At 35.3% G+C, this 25,518-nt stretch overlaps 1 protein-coding gene across 1 annotated transcript in view; it reads left to right on the forward strand.

Annotated features, from left to right (window-relative positions):
* Nucleotides 1–7,752: 7,752 nt before the first annotated feature.
* Nucleotides 7,753–25,518, forward strand: part of LOC108203381 (uncharacterized) — a 49,529-nt gene continuing 31,763 nt past the window's right edge. Inside the window, exons 1-5 of the mRNA XM_064083672.1 lie at nt 7,753–7,976; nt 8,223–8,442; nt 8,558–8,757; nt 9,072–9,109; nt 9,651–9,812. Of these exons, the coding sequence (XP_063939742.1) occupies nt 7,753–7,976; nt 8,223–8,442; nt 8,558–8,757; nt 9,072–9,109; nt 9,651–9,812 (844 nt within the window). The remainder of the gene's footprint in view (nt 7,977–8,222; nt 8,443–8,557; nt 8,758–9,071; nt 9,110–9,650; nt 9,813–25,518) is intronic.

The following is a 25,518-nucleotide window of genomic DNA, read 5'->3' on the forward strand; positions in this document are numbered from 1 at the left end:
CATGGTAGCACAAACACTTTTAGGATTGAGTGAAGTGAGCTATGGAGTGGAGAGGCAGCCTAGTGAGCTGGCAAAAGGAGAGGGTGTGGAGAGTCTGGCATTTTCTTCTAGCCAGGAAAAAGGAGAGGATAAGAGTGACCCTTTAGTAAGGGTAAGTGAGGGAGAGGTGAGTTGTGTGGTGAGCCAAGGGGAGCCCTTGATGCAAGAACAGAGAGAAATTGAGAGAAATGCAGGTGTCAGTGAAGGGTTTAGTGAACAAGAGTTTCAAGCTGAATACAGATCCATATTGGATGGTGTTTCACTAGACCCTGAGACTTTTACTCATGGAATGTCTTCCATTCAAGATTTTGCCAGATTGGACAATCAAGCAGCTGAGAGGCACCTTAATCTAATTCACACTACATCTTCTATGCTTAGAGCAAAGGAGGCATTTACAGCTCTGCCTGCCAATGCTGGAGATGATTTTCAATATGATGATAGTGATGAAGACCTCAATGATGCTCTTGAGGAATCCCTTGGTGAACAACCTACCACTTCTCTACCTTCATGGCTCTCCATGCAGTCTGCAAATGCAATGGTTGTTAGCATGGAGCTGGAAAGGCAAGCCTCCACCATTCTTCAATCACAACCTGGAAGCTCATCCTCCTCTCAAGCCATCTCTGCCACCATTGCCAGTCAAGCTTTGGAAAACCTCAAGCTTCACAAATATCAATCTCTCCACTTTCAGAAAGAGATAGAGCATCTCAGTTTTCTTATTGGCTCTGTTAAGACTGATCTGACCAAACAAATTGATGAAAAGCTTCCAGCTCAGGTCAAATCAGCTCTTTCTGCATCTGAGCAAAAACAACTACAATTGGAGAAGCAAGTGGAAGCTCTGGAAGGAAATGTCTATATCTTAAACTCTAGAATGGATGAGATGTTGCAGCATCAAAGAATTCAGACTGGACTTCTTCAACATCTTCTTCTTGCCTCTGGTGTTTCTCTTCCTAGTCCATCCCCTACACTTGCTGCTAACAAAAAGGGGGAGAAAGAATTACCAACTCCTGCAGAATTGATCAGCCAAATTCCTCCTCCTTTCCACACTGAAAGGGAAAAGCAAAAGATTGAAAGGATGAAAGAATTGGACTCCATTGCAAAGAGAGTGGCTCAACTAGGCAAGAAATCTTCCACATCTTCTACAGCCACTACAGCTCAAATCTCTTTTCCAACCACAACCACAATTCTCAGGGTGATTACACCTGAGATTGTTATTCCCTCCAAGACAGAGAAGGGTGAGCCATCATTTCTGAATGAGTTCAAGCCAACTCTGTTTCCAAACAATTGTGGTTACTCCAGGCCTGGAAAAGACTCAAGCTCAATCTACTTTCCTTTAGCCAGGCCTGACAAAAATGAATACAAGCTTTTGGGCCAAGAAATCAAAAGTTATAAAGATTGTGCAGATGTGGCCTTAAAGGCTCATTTTGCCATCATCTACAGAGAAGGCCAGAAGTTGTTTATTGGAACTGGCCATCCTCATTACTCATATGCAAAAGCTGAAGAGGTGGCCAGAGAATGTGAAAAAGAGGAGTTTGAATCCCAACTCTCTTTAAACCAAATAGAGGTGGATGAAAGGTTTGCTATTGAGCTGGAAGAGGAGTTGGCAGCTGAGCTTTTAAATGAGAAAGGATTGCCTCTTGAATCTTCTCCAAAGAAAAAGAGAGTCAAATCTAAAACTAAGATGCCTGAGGCAGCCAAGAGAAGAGAAGAAGTGCCAGAAAAGCCTATCTCAAAGCCTTCTTCTCCAATCAAGGATACCACAGTAGTACATCCAGATGTCAACTTCCATGATGAGCCAATAATGCCAAAGGAGGAGCCAATTGACTTGGAAGATATTCCAATTCCAGCTTTTCTTGTCCAAGAATCTTCCAAGCCAAAGAAGAAGGTCAAGTCTGTGGCTAAGAGGATGGCTAACCCTCCTAAACCTCCAAAAGAACCTGAAAATCCTGATGACTATCTGATCATTGCTAACATTGAAGAAATTTCTGAGTTGGAGCTGGAGCTGGATGATCTTCAAGAAGTAAGAGGAATAGAAGCAACTTCAAAGTTACCTGAAAGATTGGTATTCTCTTACAAAAACAAGGGTGATGTCATCTGGCCTCTTCACAGAGTTCTGAATTCTGAGGGATTCAGTTCTCTAACAAAAATATATGGATCTATGAAGAGGACTGGAGGATTTACACCACCTGCAAAGCAAATGGTACTAAAAAGAATCCTTGAGATCAGGAAGGAATGGAACTCAGATGCTAGTCTACAAAGAAGGCTGAAAATTCCCTACACTGGAAAGAAAATTCATCATGAACCTACTCCAGTTATGGAATTTAGGGACAATCAAGGTGTTAGGAGATTTTTCAGACCTAAAGATCAACTCAAGGTTGCTAGCTTGAATACTCTGAAGACTCTCCAATCCAAGCTCAACAGACAAGATAGTGATGAAGAATGGTTCTACAGGATCTTTCAGAAGCAAATCAATATTCTTGAAGAAAAACTTAAGTCCAGAAGAAGAAGATCTTCTAGGAACAAGTAACTGCTCAGTCTAGAGGAGCATAATCATCTGTAATCTTTTCTAACTCTTGTATTTAAATTCTGCATTTTATTTTATTAATGTTTTTGTTATCATCAAGTGTAGAATTTATGTCTGCATCTTCTCCAGTCATAAATTGGGGGAGATTGTTAGGAATCAATAATTTTTGATGATAACATAAACATTTTGTAACATGTCTTACTTAGAACCTTTATCAAATTTCAGTTGTAATTGTTATGTTTCTTGTCTTTGGGAATTATCAACGGATGGGTAGAATAGGATGGCTAATTGTAGATATCCAATGCCATGTAATTTTATCTAAGTGAAGGATATTCAACTGATGAGATGTAACTATTCAACTGATGAAGACTGGATGATGTTTCAACTGATGAAAATCAAGCATTCAACTGAAGACAAAGTGTTCAACTGATGATGCTGAGGAATTCAACTGATGAGACTGGAACAGCATTCAACTGATGAAGTTTGTAATTCATTCAACTGATGAGCCGGGCATTCAACTGATGAAGTCAAGAGCAGTTGAAAGTAACCAGAACTTTCAACTGATGAAGCAAAGAGCAGTTGAAAGTGACTAGAGCTTAAGTCTGACAAATCACATGGATCGAATTACACTAAAATAGACATGGAAGCCTAATTAGGAAAATAAAGAAGAAGCAGAAACATACTTATCTCATGCAGTGCAATCTGGATCAAATCAAGATGATGGTCAAAGATGAAGACATCTCAGAAAGCATGCATAAGACAAAGTTGTGCAGCATTGTTTTTAGATTAGAGTGCATTTTGTAATCTAGCTAAAAGCTTTGTAAAACTTGGGGTATATAACCAAGTTAGTAGCATCAGTTGAACTTGTTCAAATTACTTGAGAGAAAAATCTGAGAGTTAGAACTTGTTTTGAGTGATGAACCAGCAGCTGTGCGAATTGTAAACAATCCACAGATTCTTCTATATAAAATCTCACGGGTGGATCATTCAATCCACCCGTATTTTTAATACTTGGTGTTTTTCTGTTTACTGTGTTTAGTGTATCATTCTTGAATCTTTTAAATTTGTAAAAGATTGTATTCAACCCCCCCTTCTACAATCTTTCTCATAGTTGGTGTAAAATAACAAAGTTTTAATACTTTACTTATTCAGAAGATTCCATACTATTGTTACTAATGAAGAAGAACTACGAAGACAAAGAATCGACGAACAAGCCACGTCTCAAATGTTTATTTGATAAAGAATATTTAATTCAGCTAGATACAGATGAACCAGACAGTACATTTGTGTGTCAGCTACTCAGATTAAATGTTCTGCATCAACTATAAGTGGCCGTTCAATCAAGACGAAGATCTACAGCGTTTAAACATGTCTGGAGTCCCTGCTGCTTAAAGAAAAGAATTATTTAAATATTTCTTTAATCACTTCACTCTTCAAAATAATTAAATTGGTTGTATAATTTATTTATTAAATTGATTCACCTTCGAATTAATTTAATTTATGAATTTATATGATTAATATAATTAATTAAGTGATTATTGAATATTTATTTAATTAAAATCAAGTGTTTACATACATATAGCAGTCGGTATGACATTATTCATTAATGTCATACCGTGTCACTCATCATGGCATTGTCAACATGACTTAGAAATGTCATTCTGGTGTGTTTTGTATGAGTGTATCATTCGGTATGAGTTTCCTTAGGAAAGTCATACCGTGTGCACTCACATGTCTTCCCATTGCATGACTTGAGAAAGTCATACCGTGTCAATCAGTATGACTTTCTTGGTTAATGTATGTCTTGTGCTTGTATGACTTTAATAAGTCATACCGTTTGAGCCCTTATGACTTAATATGTCATACCGAATGGTTGTGTATGACTATGGCTAGTTAAGTCATGCCAAAGGACCCTTGAAGGCCAAGGAAATAATGTCATACCGTGTGTGGCAGTATGACATTCCTTTTAAATGTCATTCCTTCCTTCCCTTTGGCATGGCTTTGCTTTGTTATGTCATTCCTAAGCTACTAAGTCATTCCTTTCAATGTCATACCTAGTTCCAAGTGCTTTGCCTATATATATGGCTTCACTTTCTTCATTTCAAGTTGTTCATTGCATTGTAAAAGCTTTCAAGTTGTTTGTAACTTGCAATTGTTATATCCACAGTTTTCTGTGCTTTGATCACTCGGTTGTTTTAATCACTAAGTTAGAATACATCCTGTCGAATTTATTCTACGAACTTTAGTGGACATTAAAACGAACCTTATTAATTATATAACGACTTAAAACATTGTTATATTAATTAATTAAAATCTGATTAACTAGTTTAATTCAAATCAGATTATTCCGCCGCGATTTTTAGTGACGATTGTATTCAACCCCCCCTTCTACAATCGTTTCCGGACCTAACAAAGATATCGCATGTCCATTAATTAAATTAATTTATGACAATTAATTTACTTAATATCTTTTATCCTTGATCATCCACTCAACCTTATAATTATGCAAGAACAAATCTGCCTGCATGACTAAAGCATAATTATCTTTATGAGCTTTCAAGAGGACATCATCACCCGAATATATTTTTCGGACACGGTTTCCTTCTATAGTCAATATCCCACTCTGTATATAATGTCATTGCCCAACACATAAATTCGTAATTTAAAATAAATTACTTAATTTATGAGTCAAGGCATGTGCATTAAATACAAGTGTCAATCACTATATCCGGATTAAGAATTTAAGCATTAATAACATCATAGAATCTTAGTTCTTTATTGTCAGAACTAAAGAAACAATTATTCTACTATTTTGATCCCGTTCAATATACACAAAGTATATAAGTATTATTCAATAGTCAAGATAAACTATTTCCAAATAATACTTCAGCCGTTCCATTGGTTTGTCTAACACCACCTCGACTGTGAACCTTTATTATATTATATAAGGAGTCTGATAATCTAATCTTCTGCTATCCCATTTGATACTAGATTGTCTACAATATATAATATACAGACAATGTGAAAGCATGCATTGAAGATTCTCGAATAATTGTTATATACTTCAAACGAATATTTCAGTATAACCCTAACATAGAGGAGTTTCCACTAGGATTGGAACAACCTAGTATATAGTCCTCCATCTGGTCCGTCCATTTTCTTCTAATCTAACGTCTATCCTTTTTTGTGGATTGTGTATATTATGCTTGCTTATTCATATACTTATCTTTATACTGTGTAAAAAAAATTATGACGGTCTTTATGAATCATGCGCCATATTAGGGACAGTTTTTCAATCATGTTTATCTCCAATTTATCCCATGTTCTGCTTTATCTGTAATTTGTCCCCCTGTTCAGCTCCTTGTAGTTGTCCTTTATTTCTGAGTTGTTTTATTACTGTTAGGTCCAGATACGATTGTAGAAGGGGGGGTTGAATACAATCGATACCAAATAATCGCGGAAGTGAATCTGATTTAAATATAACTTGTTAATCAGATTATAATTAATTAATATAACAATGTTTAACGTCGTTATATAATTAATATGGTTCAGTTTTAATGTCCACTAAAGTTCGTAGAATAAATTTGACAGGGTATATTCTAGATTTAGTGATTAAAACAACCGGGTTATCAAAGCACAGAAAACTGTGGATATAACGATCAAGCAAGTTACGAACAACTTGAAAGCTTTACAAATGCTTTGAATTACAAAGTGATGATCACTTGAAATGAAGAATGAATGCCATATTTATAGGCAAAGCATTGTACATGAAAGACAATCACTAGACAAGACAATTACAAGCTAGGAAAGACAAATACAAGGAGAGTATGACAATCTAGGCTTGGGCAAGACAATAAGAGGCAAGGAAAGACAATTACAAATTGTCTACCAAGCTTTAACCAAGTCAGAAAGACAATCTATTGGCAGAAAGACAATCACAAGAATCGGCAAGACAATCCAGGATTGTCTTGCACACCTACAAGCATTCGGCAAGACAAGACAAAAGGATTGTCTTGGCAGATGTGTGACCCTCGGCAAGACAAGACAAAAGGATTGTCTTGCTGCCATACTAAGTCATTCGGCAAGACAATTCAATTGAATTGTCTTGCACACTATTGAATCACACGGCAAGACAAGACAATTGAATTGTCTTGCACACTGATTTCAACCCATGTGGCTAGTTCAGTAAGACAATCATGGATTGTCTTGCTGAGCTAGTTTTGGTGATAAATAAAGAAATAAAATGGTATATTAAAATAGAAAATTATTCACTTAATTAAGTTAATCATATAAATTCATAAATTAAATTAATTCGAGAGTGAATTAATTTAATAAATAAATTACATAATTAATATAATTATTTGAGAAGTGAAATAATAGTCTATTAAATATTTAATCACACAAACTTCAGTAGAACTGCTTCTTTTCTTCTTTAAACTTGAATAACTTCTTCTTGAATTTGTCGAACGAACGAACTACCACTTCTGCTTGACTTCAAATATTTAATTTGAATAACTGATACACAGATGTACTGTCTGGTTCATTTGTATCTATTTAAATCAAATATTCTTCGTCATATAAACAATAAGAATTTGGTTAGTTCGTCGAGTCTTCGTCTTGTACGTACATCTTCATTAAATGGAATCTTCTGATGAAATAAAGTTATAACGACGCAGACTATATAAATCTTTGTATTTAGAAATAGAAATAAGTTTAAACTTAACCTGATTATGCAGATTATAAAGCTTCCATCCATTACTTAATTATAAAAGTAAGGTGAATATGCTGATAAAAGAGTTTTCTCCCGTCCTTAATAAAAATTGATTGATAAGTTAAGGAATAACTAACCTTGAAGGAATACATCAATAAAGGAATACATATGTGATCATAATTCAGTTACATTACTAAAATTATATGCTACAATTATTGTCTATATTTAAAATTTATAATAAGAAGATATACGTGATAAATATTTATAATGGAATAGATTCCGTATTGTTTTTATAACGGAATATACTTTTCATTAGTATCATTAATATAACCAAATATTTAATATAATAATAATTTTTTATGTTTGGAATAAAAATTTATAAGTACATTTAACCAGATTTCAAAAACTGTTAATGGTCTAAAGTTGTTTTGAGAGTATATCAAGTGAGGATTCAACTTAAATTCTTAGAGCTCTTCCCAGAATGGAAGCCCATACAGGTCTCGTCCTCAAAATACACAAGAGTTCAAAAGACGAATACTCTAGAGAGACTGTATGGAAACATTCAAAACGTATGAGCTTGAAATGGAGCAAGATGAAGAGATTGAGAAAAGCCAAAGAAAGGGCATTCATCTGTGCTCTAATTGCATCGCTGAGGAATACTGTCAAGGACAAAGGGAAAATCCAAGTTGAAGAAACTGAAAGTTGGTCATAGGAGAGCCTCAAGTCAAGCAAGGAAGAAGAAGGAGAAAGAAGGATCTGGTCTGGTGAAGAAAGGATGGAATTGAAAAAAAAAAAAAAAAATGAGCCTTAGCCTTCATGTCAAGAAGATTCTCCAAAACTGAAATGCAAAAAGAAGTTTAATTCGCAAAATTTTTAAAAAGGCAATCCCAAAGTAGGATAAAGCATGGTATACAGATCAAAATTCAAGTCTTCATAACTGTGGAATGGCAGGTCCTTTGCAAATATGCAAAAGCCTAAAGTTGAGAAGAAGTCAAGTGAAACATTGACTACCAAAAAGAAATATTATGACTTCTCAAACAAAGGAAAGAGCATTCATCACAAAGAAGGTGATGGGGCAGCTGGAGATGATTCTGATGAGAGGAGGAGTTGGCAATCTAGCTCTATGGCCAACTCCAACAATCAAGAAGAAAACACTGAAGCAGTAGTCAAGGTATTCACTACAAAACCTAGTTGAGTTAACTTAAAAGAGGAATGCAATGCTACTATTAATGAAATGTCCTACAGATGGTATCTTTGCATGTTTCTTATAAAATCTTCTCACTAAGGAAAATAGTAGGATTAAGGAAGCTAACACCTTTCTTAGTGATATAAACGTTGGCTTAAGAAGCTCAATGTATTTGAGTTTGAGAGCGGAAAATGGAGTGTCCAGACAGCCAAGGATGACTCTTGGTTGTTCGAAAAGAGAAGAGATCATAAGAAAGCAGCTTGATAAGGAACAAGAGAATTATTGCCAAATGGAAATCAGGTAGGATGTTTTCCCACCAATATCATCAACATGCAAGGTAGAGAGACCCTTTGTAGAGAATGAGGGGAAAGAATAAGAAAGTGCGTGAGATATCTGAGAAACAGTTCAAGTGATAGAATACTGATGATGATCATACAGTTTGAAGAGCAAAGTTCCAACTGATGAGAGTCATCATTGAACAAAAACTCATCAGTTGACAAGAGTGTTCAAAGAAGCTTAACAAGAAATATGGTCCTGGTAGAAAGAATTTTGTTTAAAGGTGAGAATAGTTCTTCTTGAGAACCAGTAATAGTGTTATAACACTCTTATTCCAGAACAAGAACAGAAGAAGTTGATACTAGTGAGCATATCGGTAAGCGGAGACTAAAAAGAAGAAAGGAATAGAATGGCAAAATAGGAGTTAACAGCACACCAATTACACTCCAATGCTAGTGCTCTTGGAAAACCCCCTCGCCCCCGTAAGTGTGGTAGTGTAATCGTTTAGTCCTCTAATTGTGTAGAAACTGTGATTGCTGCCTAATTTGTCTTTGCCTATTCCTATGACATCTGTTCTCGACCTGACAGTATTTTCGCGCTATGAATATGATGGCCTGTTTATGGCTCACAATCCGTAGTCCTCAGCCTAACAGGCCCATATGTTAAATCCTATTCAATGCCTTTAACATGCCATCATTTCAGTCAAATTGCATGGAAGTGAACAATTATGCATGCCTCAAAGGCCTTGTTTGAAAACAAAGTTGAATTCCCAGTTTTATCAACAAGACCAAAGATTGAAAACCCATATTCATCCAAGAAAAGGTTGAGAAGGTGAAAAGGCGCTAAGACTAACAAAGCTGGACCCAAAGCAATTTGGGTTCCAAAATCAACTTGATCTGTTTGGGAAATGTGTGCAGGGAAACCACAAGAAGAATTTGTGGGTACTGTGGATAGTGGATGCTCCAGGCACAATGGACTGGTGATTCTTACTCCGGTCACAAAGTTGTGGAGAAAGCTGGCCCTAGCATTAACCGTTGGAGATGACAAAGCAAAGATAACTATGGGATATGGCTTGATTGGCAAGAGAGAATGTCATCATTGATGAAGTTGCATTGGTGTCTGGTCTAAGGCACACCTTGCTAGCAGCAGTCAGCTCTGTGACAAAGTTACAAAGTAAATTTCACTTCTGCAAAGCCTGTGTTGTCACCAAAGGAGATGACACAATGTGGTTCTGATTGGACAAAGAAAAGGAAATGTGGTAGTAGCTGACTCAATCTGCAAGCTGAATCGATCACCTTCCTTCTCAGCAGCAGCTCAGATGACAGTTGGCTATGGCATAAGAGATTGTCTCATCGTAATGTCAAACCTTGAATGAGTTAGTAAAGAAGGACTTGGGAAGAAGGTCTAACCAAAGCTGGAAGGTCTCAAAAGAGGGACTTTTGGAGCCATGTCAGCTAGGAAAGCAAAGAGAAGCTCTTTCAAAAGCAAACTCTTTCACAATTCAATCAATGTGAAGCCCCTTCAGATCTTGCATATAGGAGTTTGGTTTGGACGCATACGCATAGGGCTATTTCAAAGAAGAAATATTGCTATGAGTGTTGATGATTTTCAAAGATTCATTGGACTTTCTTTCTCTGCATTCTAAGGATGAAGCTGGGAAATCATCATCCAATCATATCAAGGCATTAAACAACAATCAAGTGTCAAAGTGTGGAAAGGGGGGTGGGGGGGGGGGGGGGGGGGGGGGGGGGGGGGGGGGGGGGGTGAAAGAAGTGACAAGGGGACAGAATTCAAGAACTCGTGAGGAAAAGATTTTGTGAAGAAGAGGGAATTACTCATGAGTTTATCTGCAACCAAGAACTCCACAGACAACAATGGTGTTGGTTGAAAGGAAAAATAGAACCTCTTAATTGAGGCGGCAAGAACCATAGGATTAATAAGCGCAACTGTCCAACCATTGGTTTGGGCTGAAGCCTGTGAACACTGCTGCTCACGTCAAAACATTTCACTAATTACCAAACCTCATAATCTAACCATCTCCTTTCAACTCTTCAAGGAAAGAAGCCAACAATTACGTTTCCTTCATGTATTTGGATATGCAAGTGTTTTAGTTCTAAGAAATCAAGGGAAAATCTTGGAAAAATTTTGAGGCCATAGGCATAAGAAGCATTTTTGTTGATACTCTGATGGAAAATCATTTAGAGTATATAATCTGAGAACACAACATGGTGTTATGGAATCAAATCCATGTGGGTTTTTGATGATAAGAAGTTGCAATGATTCTCAGATGAAAGGATTTCATGATAACTCAATTTGAAAATGAAGGTGAAGTGACTTCGTATGACAAGTGATGATGATTGACATTATTGCAAAATGTTGGAATTATCCTGGAATTAATATTCCCAACTGATGACTCTCTAGTGCAAGGAAAATGCAACTGGAAATTCACGAAGCATCAGTTGAAACTAATTGGAGGGATCAGTTGAACACCTCAGGATACAAAGTTTGAAAGATGTCTCAAGTTTCAATCAGTCGAAAATTAGATGAGGTCAAATTTAGGGGGAGCTTTCCAACATGGAAACCTGAACTTCAATAATGAAGCCAACATCATCAAGACATCACTCTCCACCACAAAGAAAGTGGACAAGGGATCATCCTTTGAGCTAATATTTGGAGATGCAAATGACATCGTACAAACAAGAAGAGCACTCAAGATGAGTGTTTGTACAGTGCATTCCTTTCCACGGATAACCTAAAGTCATAGAAGATGCTCCAAAGATGCTGATTGGGTTCTTGCTATGCAAGAGAATTAAATCAATTTGAGGAAACAATGTATGGAAGCTGGTACCCAAACTAAAAACAGAACTATTGTCAGGAACAAGGTGGGGATTCAGAAACAAAGTGGATGAGAATGGAGTTGTCACAAGGAACAAGGCAGGCTTGTTGCTAAAGGGTACTCTCAATCGGAAGGATTGATTTTGATGAGAACCTTTGCACCAGTTTGCAATATTGGAAGCAATAAGAATATTTCCTGGCCTATGCGGCTCATGCAAATTTTTAAAGTTTATCAAATGGATGCAAGAGTGCTTTTCTAAATGGTGAACTGGAAGAGGAGGTATATGTCAGTCAGCCTCCTGGTTTTGAAGATCCAGAATTCCCAGAGTATGTTTATTTTTATTAAAGCACTCTATGGACTAAAGCAAGCACCAAGGCCAAGGGTATGACACTCTGTCTCAATATCTTTTGTAGATAATCATTTTTTAAGAGAAACTGTGGATAAAACACTATTTTACAGAAATGTAAATGGGGCCTTTATTCTCAGTTCAAATTTATGTAGAGGAAAATTTTTTGGTTCTACAGATGAGAAACTTGCAAGAAGTTTGCTAATCTAATGAAAAATCAGTATGAATGAGCATGATGGGAGAGCGCACCTACTTTCTTGGTTTACAAGTTAAACAAGTTAAGAAGGTATATTACATAAATCAAACTGAAGTACATCTATGATCTACTAAAAAGTTTGATTTATTGGATTGCAAAAGCTAAGACTCACCTGCCAACAGCCACCAAATTAGAGTTTGAGGTCCTAATGAGAATTCTGTGGATATCTCTAATTATAGAGGCATGGTTGGTCTCTTTTATATTTTGACAGCTAGTAGACAGATATTATGTTTTCTACATCCTCTGTGTAGATTTCAATCTGATCCTAAAGATCACATCTTATTGCTAATAAAAGAAGATTCAGATATCTAAGGGAACACCAAATCTTGGTATTTTGGTACCCAAAGACTCTGGATGGATCTAATTGATATCAGATGCTGATTTTGCAGATGCAAAATGATAGAAAAGTACAACAGGCACCTGTCAATTTCTTGGTGACAGGCTGATTTCTTGGTTTAGCAAAAAGCAAAATTCTGTATCAACCTCTACAGCTGAGGCTGAGTACATTCAGCATGGAAGTTGGTTGTGCACAATTATTGTGGATGAGAAATCAATTACTTGATTAGGGATAAATCTCTCAAAAATCCCAATATTTTTGTGACAACACCAGTGTATGTGGCTATAACTGAAAATCAGTACAACACTCAAGAACCAAGCACATTGACATCAATATCACTTCATAAGAGAAAGTGTGATGGCTGTAGGTTGAACATTTTGTTCCAAGTGAAGAAACAGATTGCAGATATTTCACAAAGCCTCTTGATGAATCCACATTCACAAGGTTGGTAAGTAAATTAGGTATGTTAAATTTCTCCTAATTAGAGTGAATTTTTCCTGTAATTTGGCACAGCCAGAATTTGATTAATTGTGATTTATCAAAATTGAATTAATTTATATTTCTGGATAAAATCTATAATATTTCAACTGATGGACTAGTGAAATTGTTTTCAACTGATGCTTGAAACAATATCCTCTGGTTGTTTTTCATTCAACGGATGACACCAGTTGAAGACGCCTTCAACTGATCTTCATCAGTTGAATAGGAAGTTTAAAGAGGCGCTTATTTCATCCGTTGAAGTATATTATCAGATCTGAGCCGTTGAAATTTCTTTGTCTCTCACCTACTTATACAACGATCGTGTGTGTAATTTTTGTAGAGATAATAAAAGTAAGTTCTTCTCAACGGTAATTTCTCACGCAATCACAGCAATTTTTCTGAGAAAGTATTTAAGTGTTTTAATTTAGTTTCACTTCTTTTCATCTCACTCTTTCGAATTCTTCAAGTTCTCTTCTCTCTCTGTGCAAAAGCAAACTCTTAATTTTTCCTCAAGCGTTCTCTGTAACTACAATGGCACCCATGAAGAAGTATACTGCACCATGGGTTTATTTATGTAGAAGAACAACTTTGCGTCATTTGTGGATACTAAAGCTGTGGAGGAGAAGGAGTATCACAGGATGATGGAGTTCATCAAGTCAAGCAAGCTCTCTTATGCTATGACTGATAGCCCTATCATCTACCATGGAAATAGTGGAGGAAAGGTGGACCTCTGCAGAGTTTAATAGTAAGGAGTGAAACTCTAACTTTCTCTGCATAATAATAAAATTCATTCATTCGTCAATGCTGTGTTATGAAAGCAGGCTTTAGATTCCTGAAGATACTGTTTTACTTTGCCTAGTGATAATCAGTTGGTTAATTTACTTTATGCCAGGAATTATGTTTTGCCAACTGATGCCTTAGGTAAAATAGAAAGAAGGGGTCTTAGGAGAGAATGGAGTTATTAATGTGAGCTTTTATTAAGGCAATTTTCTGGTAAGATTAGTAATTCAATGCTCTCACTCCCAGATTTACAAATGCTTACATGTACCTGACTAATGAATATTTCAATTTGGTGGTTTGAGGATCCAAGAAATTGGGGAGAAAACTAGGTGATAAACTGGTAGACCTAGGAAAATTTATTATTCGATTTCTGATGATGCTGGCTAAGCAGATCTCAACAAAAAGCGAGTTATTACTAAAGGAAGCCAAGCTTCCCAGTTTTGTCAGGAAAGAGAGTCTTTAAAGACCTCTTCAGGATGAATTTGTACCCTCCTTGGAGGTGTTACTGCCAATAATGGAGGCTGAAAGCAAAAGAGGTACAGGCTTTCCTACTACTCTCTCTCAACCCTCAACTTCTTTGCTTTCTGCTATCAGGGCTGTTGAAGAGGCCCACACCACTACACAAGTAGCAAAACCCTCTAAAACCAAGTCTTCTAAACCAACCTCAGATGCCTCCCAAAGGCATCTGTTGTAAAACTAAGAAACACAAGCCTGAGGGGAGGGTGATTGGAGGAAGTGAGGGGGGAGGAAGGGTGACATCAAAGAAACCCTAAGGATAAGGATGGAGAGGTGAGTTGCTAACCAGCTAGCCACTGCAGTCTCCCAAAAGACTGTGAGATGTTAATATGGATTTAAGCACATCCTAGCAGCATCCTCACAAAAGGATGTTGTTATTGAAACAGTCCCAGCAAGGACACAGTCAAAAAAGGGGAGGGACACCATTCTTCACCTGTTTAAAGCCTATGGGAGAAAGAAGAAAAGAAGTGATGAATCAAAGCACTCTGCACACACACAGGAATGTATTCCTGTCATTTTCTCAATTCAGATTGATGTGACTCCAATAAAGTGTGGAGTCACAGCCCCCTTCTTCAGTAAATCCAATTACCCATATTCATGATCTTACTATTTCTACAACCTCAAACACAATCCCAACCTCTTCTGTGGATGTGGAATTGATTCACACACACTTGTAAATTCTCCATCTTTAGATTTCAGGGAGAAGTCCCCCTCTGAGATGGATCATCACACTTTGATGATTTGGTTGATCTTTCTCTTCTCTTCCATTCCTTCTTTTGTGAAAGTGTGCTCTGTGGATGATACCATTAAAATCAATCCACCACAGACTCAACTATCACAGCCTCTAACCTATTTCTTCATTTTCTTCAACTGATCTCCCTCAGAGTTGACAAGTGTTTGTCCTTCAACTGATCTGCTAACAGCTCTCATCAGTTGAAATGCATCCGCTACTCATGTTTCAACTGATGTCTCTCATCAGTGACAACTGTTGCTACTTCAAATTTACTTAACTTCGTCTACAAGGCATTGTCACATGGAGCACAACACTTGTTAGGATTGAGTGAAGTGAGCATGGAGTGGAGAGGCAGCCTAGTGAGCTGGCAAAGGAGAGGGTGTGGAGAGTCTGGCATTCCTTCTAGCCAGGAAAAGGAGAGGATACAGTGACCCTTAGTAAGGTGAAGTGAGGGGAGGTGGTGTGTGTTGTGAGCCAAGGGGAGCCCTGGATGCAAGAACAGAGAGAAATTGAGAAAATGCAGGTGTCAGGGAAGGGTTAAGTGAACAAGAGTTTCAAGCTGAATACAGATCCATATGAGATGGTGTTTAACTAGACCCTGGACTTTTACTCATGGAATGTCTTCCATTCAGATTTGTGCCAGATTGGACAATCAAGCAGCTGAGAGGCACCTTAATCTAATTCAACACTACATCTTCTAGGCTTAGAGCAAAGGAGGCATTTACAGCTCTGCCTGCCAAGCGCTGGAGATGATTTCATATGATGATAGTGATGAAGACCTCAAGGACGCTTGAGGAACCCTTGGTGAACAACCTACCACTCTCTACATTCATGGCTCTCCAGGCAGTCTCAATGCAATGGTTGTTAGCATGGAGCTGGAAAGGCAGCCTCCACCATTCTTCATCACACACCTGGAAGCTCATCCTCCTCTCAAGCCATCTCTTGCCACCACTTGCCAGTCAAGTTTGGAAAACCTCAAGCTTCACAAATATCAACTCCCACTTTCAGAAAGAGATAGAGCATCTCATTTTCTTATTGGCTCGGTTTAAGACTGATCTGACCAAACAAATTGATGAAAGCTTCCAGCTCAGGTCAAATCAGCTCTTTCTGCATCTAGCAAAAACAACTACAATTGGAGAAGCACGTGGAAGCTCTGGAAGGAAATGTCTATATCTTAAACTCTAGAATGGATAGGATGTGCAGCATCAAAGAATTCAGACTGGACTTCTTCAACATCTTCTTCTTGCCCTCTGGTGTTTCCTTCCAGTCCATCCCCTCACTTGCTGCTAACAAAAAGGGGGAGAAAGAATTACCAACTCTGCAGAAGTGATCAGCCAATTCCCTCTCCTTTCCTTCCACACTGAAAGGGAAAAGCAAAGATTGAAAGGATGAAAGAATTGGACTCCAATTGCAAAGAGAGTGGCTCAACTAGGCAAAAATCTTCCACATCTTCTACAATCCACTACAACAGCTCAAATCTCTTTTCCAACCACAACCACAATTCTCAGGGTGATACACCTGAGATTGTTTATTCCCTCCAAGACAGCGAAGGGTGAGCCAATCATTTCGAATGAGTTCAAGCCAACTCTGTTTTCCAACAATTGTGGTTTACTCCAGGCCTGGAAAAGACTCAAGCTCAATCTACTTCCTTTAGCAGGCCTGACAAAAATGATACAAGCTTTTGGGCCAAGAAATCAAAAGTTATAAAGATTGTGCAGATGTGGCCTTAAAGGCTCAGTTTTGCCATCATCTACAGAGAAGGCCAGAATTTGTTTATTGGAACTCGCCATCCCTCATGACTCATAGGCAAAAGCTGAAGAGGTGGCCAGAGAAGGTGAAAAAAGGATTTTGAATCCCAACTCTCTTTAAACCAAATAGAGGTGGATGAAAGGTTTGCTATTGAGCTGGAAGGGAGTTGGCAGCTGAGCTTTAAATGAGAAAGGATTGCCTCTTGAACATCTTCCTCCAAAAGAAAAAGAGAGTCAAATCTAAAACTAAGATGCCTGAGGCAGCCAAGAGAAGAGAAGAGTGCCAGAAAAGCCTATCTCAAGCCTCTTCTTCTCCAATCAAGGATACCACAGTAGTACATCCAGATGGTCAACTTCCATGAGTGACCAATAATGCCAAAGGAGGAGCCAAATTGACTGGAAGATATTCCAATTCCAGTTTTCTTGTCCAAGAATCTTGCCAAGCCAAAGAAGAAGGTCAAGTCTGTGGCTAAGAGGATGGCTAACCCTCCAAACCTCCAAAAGAACCTGAAAATCCTGATGACTCGATCATGCTAACATTGAAGAATCTTTTCTTGAGTTGGAGCTGGAGCTGGATGATCTTCAAGAGTAAGAGGAATAGAAGCACTTCAAGTTACCTGAAAGATTGGTATTCTCTTAAAAAAACAGGGTGATGTCTCTGGCCCTTTAACAGAGTTCTGAATTCGTGAGGGATTCAGTTCTCAACAAAAATATATGGATCTATGAAGAGGACTGGAGGATTTACAACCACCTGCAAAGCAATGGTACTAAAAAGAAATCCTTGAGATCAGGAAGGAATGGAACTCAGATGCTAGTCTACAAAGAAGGCTGAAAATTCCCTACACTGGAAAGAAAATTCATCATGAAACCTACTCCAGTTATGGAATTTAGGGACAATCAAGGTGTTAGGAGATTTTTCAGACCTAAAGATCACTCAAGTTGCTAGCTTGAATCCTGAAGACTCTCCAATCCAAGCTCAACAGACAAGATAGTGATGAAGAATGGTTCTACAGGATCTTTCAGAAGCAAATCATATTCTTGAAGAAAACTTAAGTCCGAGAAGAAGAAGATCTTCTAGGAACAAGTAAACTGCTCAGTCTAGAGGAGCAGAATCATCTGTATCTTTTCTAACTCTTGTATTTAAATTCTGCATTTTATTTTATTAATGTTTTTGTTATCATCAAGTGTAGAATTATGTCTGCATCTTCTCCGTCATAAATTGGGGGAGATGGTTAGGAATCATAATTTTTGATGATAACTAAAAATTTGTAACATAGTCTTACTTAGAACCTTTATCAAATTTCAGTTGTAATGGTATGTTGCTTGTCTTTGGGAATGATCAACGGATGGGAGAATGGATGGCTAATTGTAGATCCAGCCATGTAATTTTACAAGTGAAGGATATTCAAACTGATGAGATGTACTATTCAACGGATGAAGACTGGATGATGTTCAACTGATGAAAATCAAGCATTCAACTGAAGACAAAGTGTTCACAACTGATATGCGAGGAATTCACTGATGAGACTGGAACAGCATTCAACTGATGAAGTTTGTAATTCATTCAACTGATGAGCCGGGCATTCAACTGATGAAGTCAAGAGCAGTTGAATAACCAGAACTTTCAACTGATGAAGCAAAGAGGCAGTTGAAAGTGACTGAGCTTAAGTCTGACAAATCACATGGATCGAATTACACTAAATAGACATGGAAGCCTAATTAGGAAAATAAAGAAGAAGCAGAACATACTTATCTCATGCAGTGCAATCTGGATCAATAAAGATGAGGGTCAAAGATGAAGACATCTCAGAAAGCATGCATAAGACAAAGTTGTGCAGCATTGTTTTTAGATTAGAGTGCATTTTGTAATCTAGCTAAAAGCTTGTAAAACTTGGGTATATAACCAAGTTAGTAGCATCAGTTGAACTTGTCAAATTACTTGAGAGAAAATTGAGAGTTAGAACTTGTTTTGAGTGATGAACCAGGCAGCTGTGCGAATTGTAAACAATCCACAGATTCTTCTAATAAAATCTCACGGGTGGATCATTCAATCCACCCGTATTTTAATACTTGGTGTTTTTCTGTTTACTGTGTTTAGTGGTATCACATTCTTGAATCTTTTAAAATTTGTAAAAGATGTATTCACCCCCCCTTCTACAATCTTTCTCAGTGTTGGTGAAAATAAAAAAGTTTAATACTTTACTTATCAGAAGATCCATACTATTGTTACTAATGAAGAAGACTACGAAGACAAAGAATCGACGAACAAGCCACGTCTCAAATGTTTATTGATAAAGAATATTTAATTCAGCTAGATACAGATGAACCAGACGACATTGTGGTGTCAGCTACTCAGATTAAATGTTCTGCATCAACTATAAGTGCCGTTCAATCAAGACGAAGATCTACAACAAAAAGCGTTTAAACATGTCGGGAGTCCCTGCTGCTTAAAGAAAAGAATTATTTAAATATTCTTTAATCACTCATCTTCAAAATAATTAAATTGGTTGTATAATTTATTTATTAAATTGATTCACCTGTCGAATTATTTAATTTAGATTTATATGATTAATATAATTAATTAAGTGATTATGAATATTATTTAATTAAAATCAAGTGTTTACATACATATAGCAGTCGGTATGACATTATTCATTAATGTCATACCGTGTCACTCATCATGGCATGGTCAACATGAGCTTAGAAATGTCATTCTGGTGTGTTTTGTATGAGTGTATCATTCGGTATGAGTTCCTTAGGAAAGTCATACCGTGTGCACTCACATGTCTTCCCATTGCATGACTTGAGAAAGTCATACCGTGTCAATCAGTATGACTTTCTTGGTTAATGTAATGCTTGTGCTTGTATGACTTTAATAAGTCTACCGTTTGAGCCCTTATGACTTAATAGTTCATACCGAATGGTTGTGTATGACTATGGCTAGTTAAGTCATGCCAAAGGACCCTTGAAGGCCAAGGAAATAATGTCATAACCGTGTGTGTGCAGTATGACATTCCTTTTAAAATGTCATTCCTTCCTTCCCTTGGCATGGCTTTGCTTTGTTATGTCATCCTAAGCTACTAAGTCATTCCTTTCAATGTCATACCTAGTTCCAAGTGCTTTGCCTAATATATTCTTCACTTTCTCATTCAAGTTGTTCATTGCATTGTAAAAGCTTTCAATGTTTGTAACTTGCAATTGTTATATCCACAGTTTTCTGTGCTTTGAACACTCGGTTGTTTTTAATCACTAAGTTAGAATACATCCTGTCGAATTTATTCTACGAACTTTAGTGGGACATTAAAACGAACTATTATATATAATAACGACTTAAAACATTGTATAATTAATTAATTAAAATCTGATTAACTAGTTTATTTCAATCAGATTATTCCGCCGCGATTTTTAGTGACGATTGTATTCAACCCCCCTTCTACAACGTTTCCGGACCTAACAAAGATATCGCATGTCCATTAATAAATTAATTTATGACAATTAATTTACTTAATATCTTTTATCCTTGATCATCCACCAACCTTATAATTATGCAAGAACAAATCTGCCTGCATGACTAAAGCATAATTATCTTTATGAGCTTTCAGAGGACATCATCACCCGAATATATTTTTCGGACACCGTTTCCTTCTATAGTCAATATCCCACTCTGTATATAATGTCATTGCCCAACACATAAATCGTAATTTAAAATAAATTACTTAATTTATGAGTCAAGGCATGTGCATTAAATACAAGTGTCAATCACTAAATCCGGATTAAGAATTTAAGCATTAATAACATCATAGAATCTAGTTCTTTATTGTCAGAACTAAAGAAACAATTTCTACTATTTGATCCCGTTCAATATACACAAAGTATATAAGTATTATTCAATAGTCAAGATAAACTATTCCAAATAATACTTCAGCCGTTCCATTGGTTTGTCTAACACCACACTCGACTGTGAACCTTTATATATTATATAAGGAGTCGATAATCTAACTTCTGCTATCCCATTTGAACTAGATGGTCTACAATATATAATATACAGACAATGTGAAAGCATGCATTGAAGATTCGCGAATAATTGTTATATACTTCAAACGAATATTTCAGTAAACCCAACATAGAGGAGTTTCCACTAGGATTGGAACAACCTAGTATATAGTCCTCCATCTGGTCCGTCCATTTTCTTCTAATCTAACGTCTATCCTTTTTTGTGGATTGTGTATATTATGCTTGCTTATTCATATACTTATCTTTATCTGTGTAAAAAAAAGTTATGACGGTCTTTATGAATCATGCGCCAATTAGGGACAGTTTTCAATCATGTTTATCTCCAATTTATCCCATGTTCTGCTTTATCTGTAATTGTCCCCCTGTTCAGCTCTGTAGTTGTCCTTTATTTCTGAGTTGTTTTATTACTGTTAGGTCCAGATACGATTGTAGAAGGGGGGGTTGAATACAATCGATACCAATAATCGCGGAAGTGAATCTGATTTAAATATAACTTGTTAATCAGATTATAATTAATTAATATAACAATGTTTAACGTCGTTATATAATTAATAATGGTTCAGTTTTTAATGTCCACTAAAGTTTCGTAGAATAAATTTGACAGGGTATATTCTAGATTTAGTGATTAAAACAACCGGGTTATCAAAGCACAGAAAACTGTGGATATAACGATCAAGCAAGTTACGAAACTTGAAAGCTTTACAAAGCTTTGAATTACAAAGTGATGATCACTTGAAATGAAGAATGAATGCCATATTTATAGGCAAAGCATTGTACATGAAAGACAATCACTAGGACAAGACAATTACAAGCTAGGAAAGACAAATACAAGGAGAGTATGACAATCTAGGCTTGGGCAAGACAAAAGAGGCAAGGAAAGACAATTACAAATTGCTACCAAGCTTTAACCAAGTCAGAAAGACAATCTATTGGCAGAAAGACAATCACAAGAATCGGCAAGACACCAGGATTGTCTTGACACAACAAGCATTCGGCAAGACAAGACAAAAGGATTGTCTTGCAGATGTGTGACCCTCGGCAAGAACAAGACAAAAGGATTGTCTTGCTGCCAAACTAAGTCATTCGGCAAGACAATTCAATTGAATTGTCTGCACACATTGAATCACACGGCAAGAAAGACAATTGAATTGTCTTGCACACTGATTTCAAACCCATGTGGCTAGTTCAGTAAGACAATCATGGATTGTCTTGCTGAGCTAGTTTTGGGTGATAAATAAAGAAATAAAATGGTATTTAAAATAGAAAATTATTCACTTAATTAAGTTAATCAATATAATTCATAATTAAATTAATTCGAGAGTGAATTAATTTAATAAATAAATACAATAATGATAAATTAGTTGAGAAGTGAAATAATAGTCTATTAATATTTAATCACACAAACTTCAGTAGAACTGCTTCTTTTCTCTTTAAACTTGAATAACTCTTCTTGAATTGTCGAACGAACGAACTACACTTCTGCTTGACTTCAAATATTTAATTTGAATAACTGATACACAAGATGTACTGTCTGGTTCGTTTATCTATTTAAAAAAATCAAATAGTCTTCGTCATATAAACAATAAGAATTTGGTTAGTTCGTCGGTCTTCGTCTTGTACGTACATTTCATTAAATGGAATCTTCTGATGAAAAAAGTTTATAACGACGCAGACTATATAAATCTTTGTATTAGAAATAGAAATAAGTTTAAACTTAACCTGATTATGCAGATTATAAAGCTCCATCCATTACTTAATTATAAAAGTAAGGTGAATAGCTGATAAAAGAGTTTTCTCCCGTCCTTAATAAAATTGATTGATAAGTTAAGGAATAACTAACCTTGAAGGAATACATCAATAAAGGAATACATATGTGATCATAAGTTCAGTTACATTACTAAAATTATATCGACAATTATTGTCTATATTTAAAATTTATAATAAGAAGATATACGTGATAAATATTTATAATGGAATAGATTCCGTTTGTTTTTATAACGGAATATACTTTTCATTAGTATCATTAATATAACCAAATATTTATATAATAATAATTTTTTATGTTTTGGAATAAAAATTTATAAGTTTATAGATTTATTTAAATCAATATTGTATAGTTAAAAATTTTAAGTTTATAGATATACTATTAAATAATAATTTGTTATAATTTACTGTATGTAAAATTTTTATTGTTAAGTTATTTAAACTTCTAATATGCTCATTTATCAGATTAATATATAAATAAATAATACTCATAGCATTTTGGCCAGTGCTACGCACACAGTATGATTTTTGTTTTTTTATCTAATATATAAAAACTTCATATAAAATTTAAAATTGTTGAATGAAAAATTCTTGTTTATTCGAAAACCAACTGAAAGTCTAATTGAAAATTGAATGTGGTGAAATGGAAACTGCATAAATTATACGAAAATACAGGTAGTAATATATGCTAAAATTAGTGATAATTAAATTAAGTTTGATTACGTTTTCTTATTTCATATGAATTATAGCTTGCTAGATCCATATATGGGAAATTTTAAAATCTAATATAGAAACACTTCATCATCAAGAACTAAAATTGTGGAGTTAAAAGGTGTTGCATTGAGATGAAATTAATATAAAAAAATCTAGATTTGAAACTTGAATGTGATGAATATGGAAACCAGTACATATATTAGAAAAAAGGATTGTAATAATAAATTGTCAAAATCAGCGAAAAGCAAATAAACATTGACTGCCCTTTCTTTATTTACATATGAGTTATAGGGCAGCTTGACTATTTATCCGAAAATTTAAAAAGTCAAATATATAAAAACGTACTTATCGAGAGCTAAAATTGTGGAGTGAAAAGATACTCTTAAGAATGCAATTATAACAAAAAAATCTTGATTTTAAAATTGAATATAATGAACATGGACACCGCATAAATTAAACAAAACGTATGTAATAATGAATGTCATAATAGTGGAAATCAAATGAGTTTGACTTCTCTATTCGCAAGTAAGCTATAGCAATCCAGATCCATGTATCGAAAGTTTGAAAAATCTTTGTATATGAAAACTTCCTTATCAAGAGCTGAAATTATGGAGAAGAAAGACTCAATAATTTTGAAATTATAACAAAAAGTATATGATTTGCTTATTGAATGGGTTGTATATGGAAGTCACTATATTTTAATACAAAAAGGGATGTAATAATAAATGTCAAAATCATTGAAAATCGAATTAAATTTTGATTAGTTTCCTTATTTACATAAGTTTACAGCAGGCTAGATTCCTGTATCTGAAATTTTAAAATGTCTAATATATAGAAACTTCCTTATCAAGAGTTAAATTGTGGAGTGAAGAAAGAACTTTGTTAATCGGAAATTATAACAAAAAGTCGATTTGAAAATTGAATCAATTTTTTCAAATCGACTTTTTGTTATATTTCCGATTAACAAAGTATTTCTTCACTCCACAATTTAACTCTTGACTAAGGAAGTTTTCTATATATTAGACAATTTTAAAATTTGCAGATACAGGAATCTAGCCTGCTGTAACGTATATGTAAATAAGGAACATAATCAAATTTGATTCGATTGTGTTCAATGATTGTGACATTTTATTATTACAATCCATTTTGTATAAATATAGTGACTTCCATATACATTAACAATGCAATAAGCAAATCAATACGTTTTGGGGTTATAATGTCAAATTAATTGAGTCTTTTCTCTCTCCAGAATTTCAGCTCTTGAGAAGGAAGTTTTCATATACAAAGATTGTTCAAACGTTCAGATACATGGATCTGGATTCTATAGCTTATATGCGAATAGAGAAGTCAAACTTCATTGATTTCCACTATTATGACATTCTTATTACAATACGTGTTTGTTTTAATGTATTGCGGTGTCCCATGTTTCATTATGTCAATTTTAAAATCAAGATTTTTTTGTTATAATTGCATGATTAATAGAGTATCTTTCACTCCACAATTTTAGCTCTCGATAAGTAAGTTTTTATATATTTGACTTTTTAAATTTTCGGATAAGAAGGTCAACCTGCTATAACTCATATGAAATAAAGAAAGGCAGTCATGTTTATTTGGCTTTTCGCTGATTTTGACAGTAAATTATTCAATCCCTTTTTTCAATTATGTACTGGTTTCCATATTCATCACTTCAGTTTCAAATCTAGATTTTTTTTTATATATTTCAGATCAATGAACACCTGTTAACTCCACAATTTTAGTATTGATGATGAAGTGTTTATATATGAGATTTTTTAAAATTTTCCAAATATATGGAGCTAGCAAGCTATATTCAGATGCAAATAAGAAAACGTAATCAAACGTAATTTAATTATCACTCATTTTAGCATATATTACTAAAATGATTTTCCGTATAATTTAGGCAGTTTCCATTTCACCACATTCAATTTTTCAAATTAAGACTTTCGTTTGTTTGCGAATAACAAAGAATTTTTTCATGCAACAATTTAATTTTTAATTAGAAGTGTTTTATATAGTTAGATAAAAAACAAAAATCATACTCGGTGCGTAGCACTGGCAAAAATGCTAGGAGTATATATTTATTTATATATTAATCTGATAAATGAGCATATTAGAAGTTTAAATAACTTAACAATAAAAAATTTTACATACAGTAAATTAATACAATTAATTATTTAATAGTAGATCTATAAAACTTATAAATTTTTTAACATACAAAGATTGATTTAATAAGAAATCTATAA

The sequence above is a fragment of the Daucus carota genome, chromosome 8 (genome assembly GCF_001625215.2).
Source record: "Daucus carota subsp. sativus chromosome 8, DH1 v3.0, whole genome shotgun sequence".
Taxonomy (NCBI): Eukaryota; Viridiplantae; Streptophyta; class Magnoliopsida; order Apiales; family Apiaceae; genus Daucus; species Daucus carota.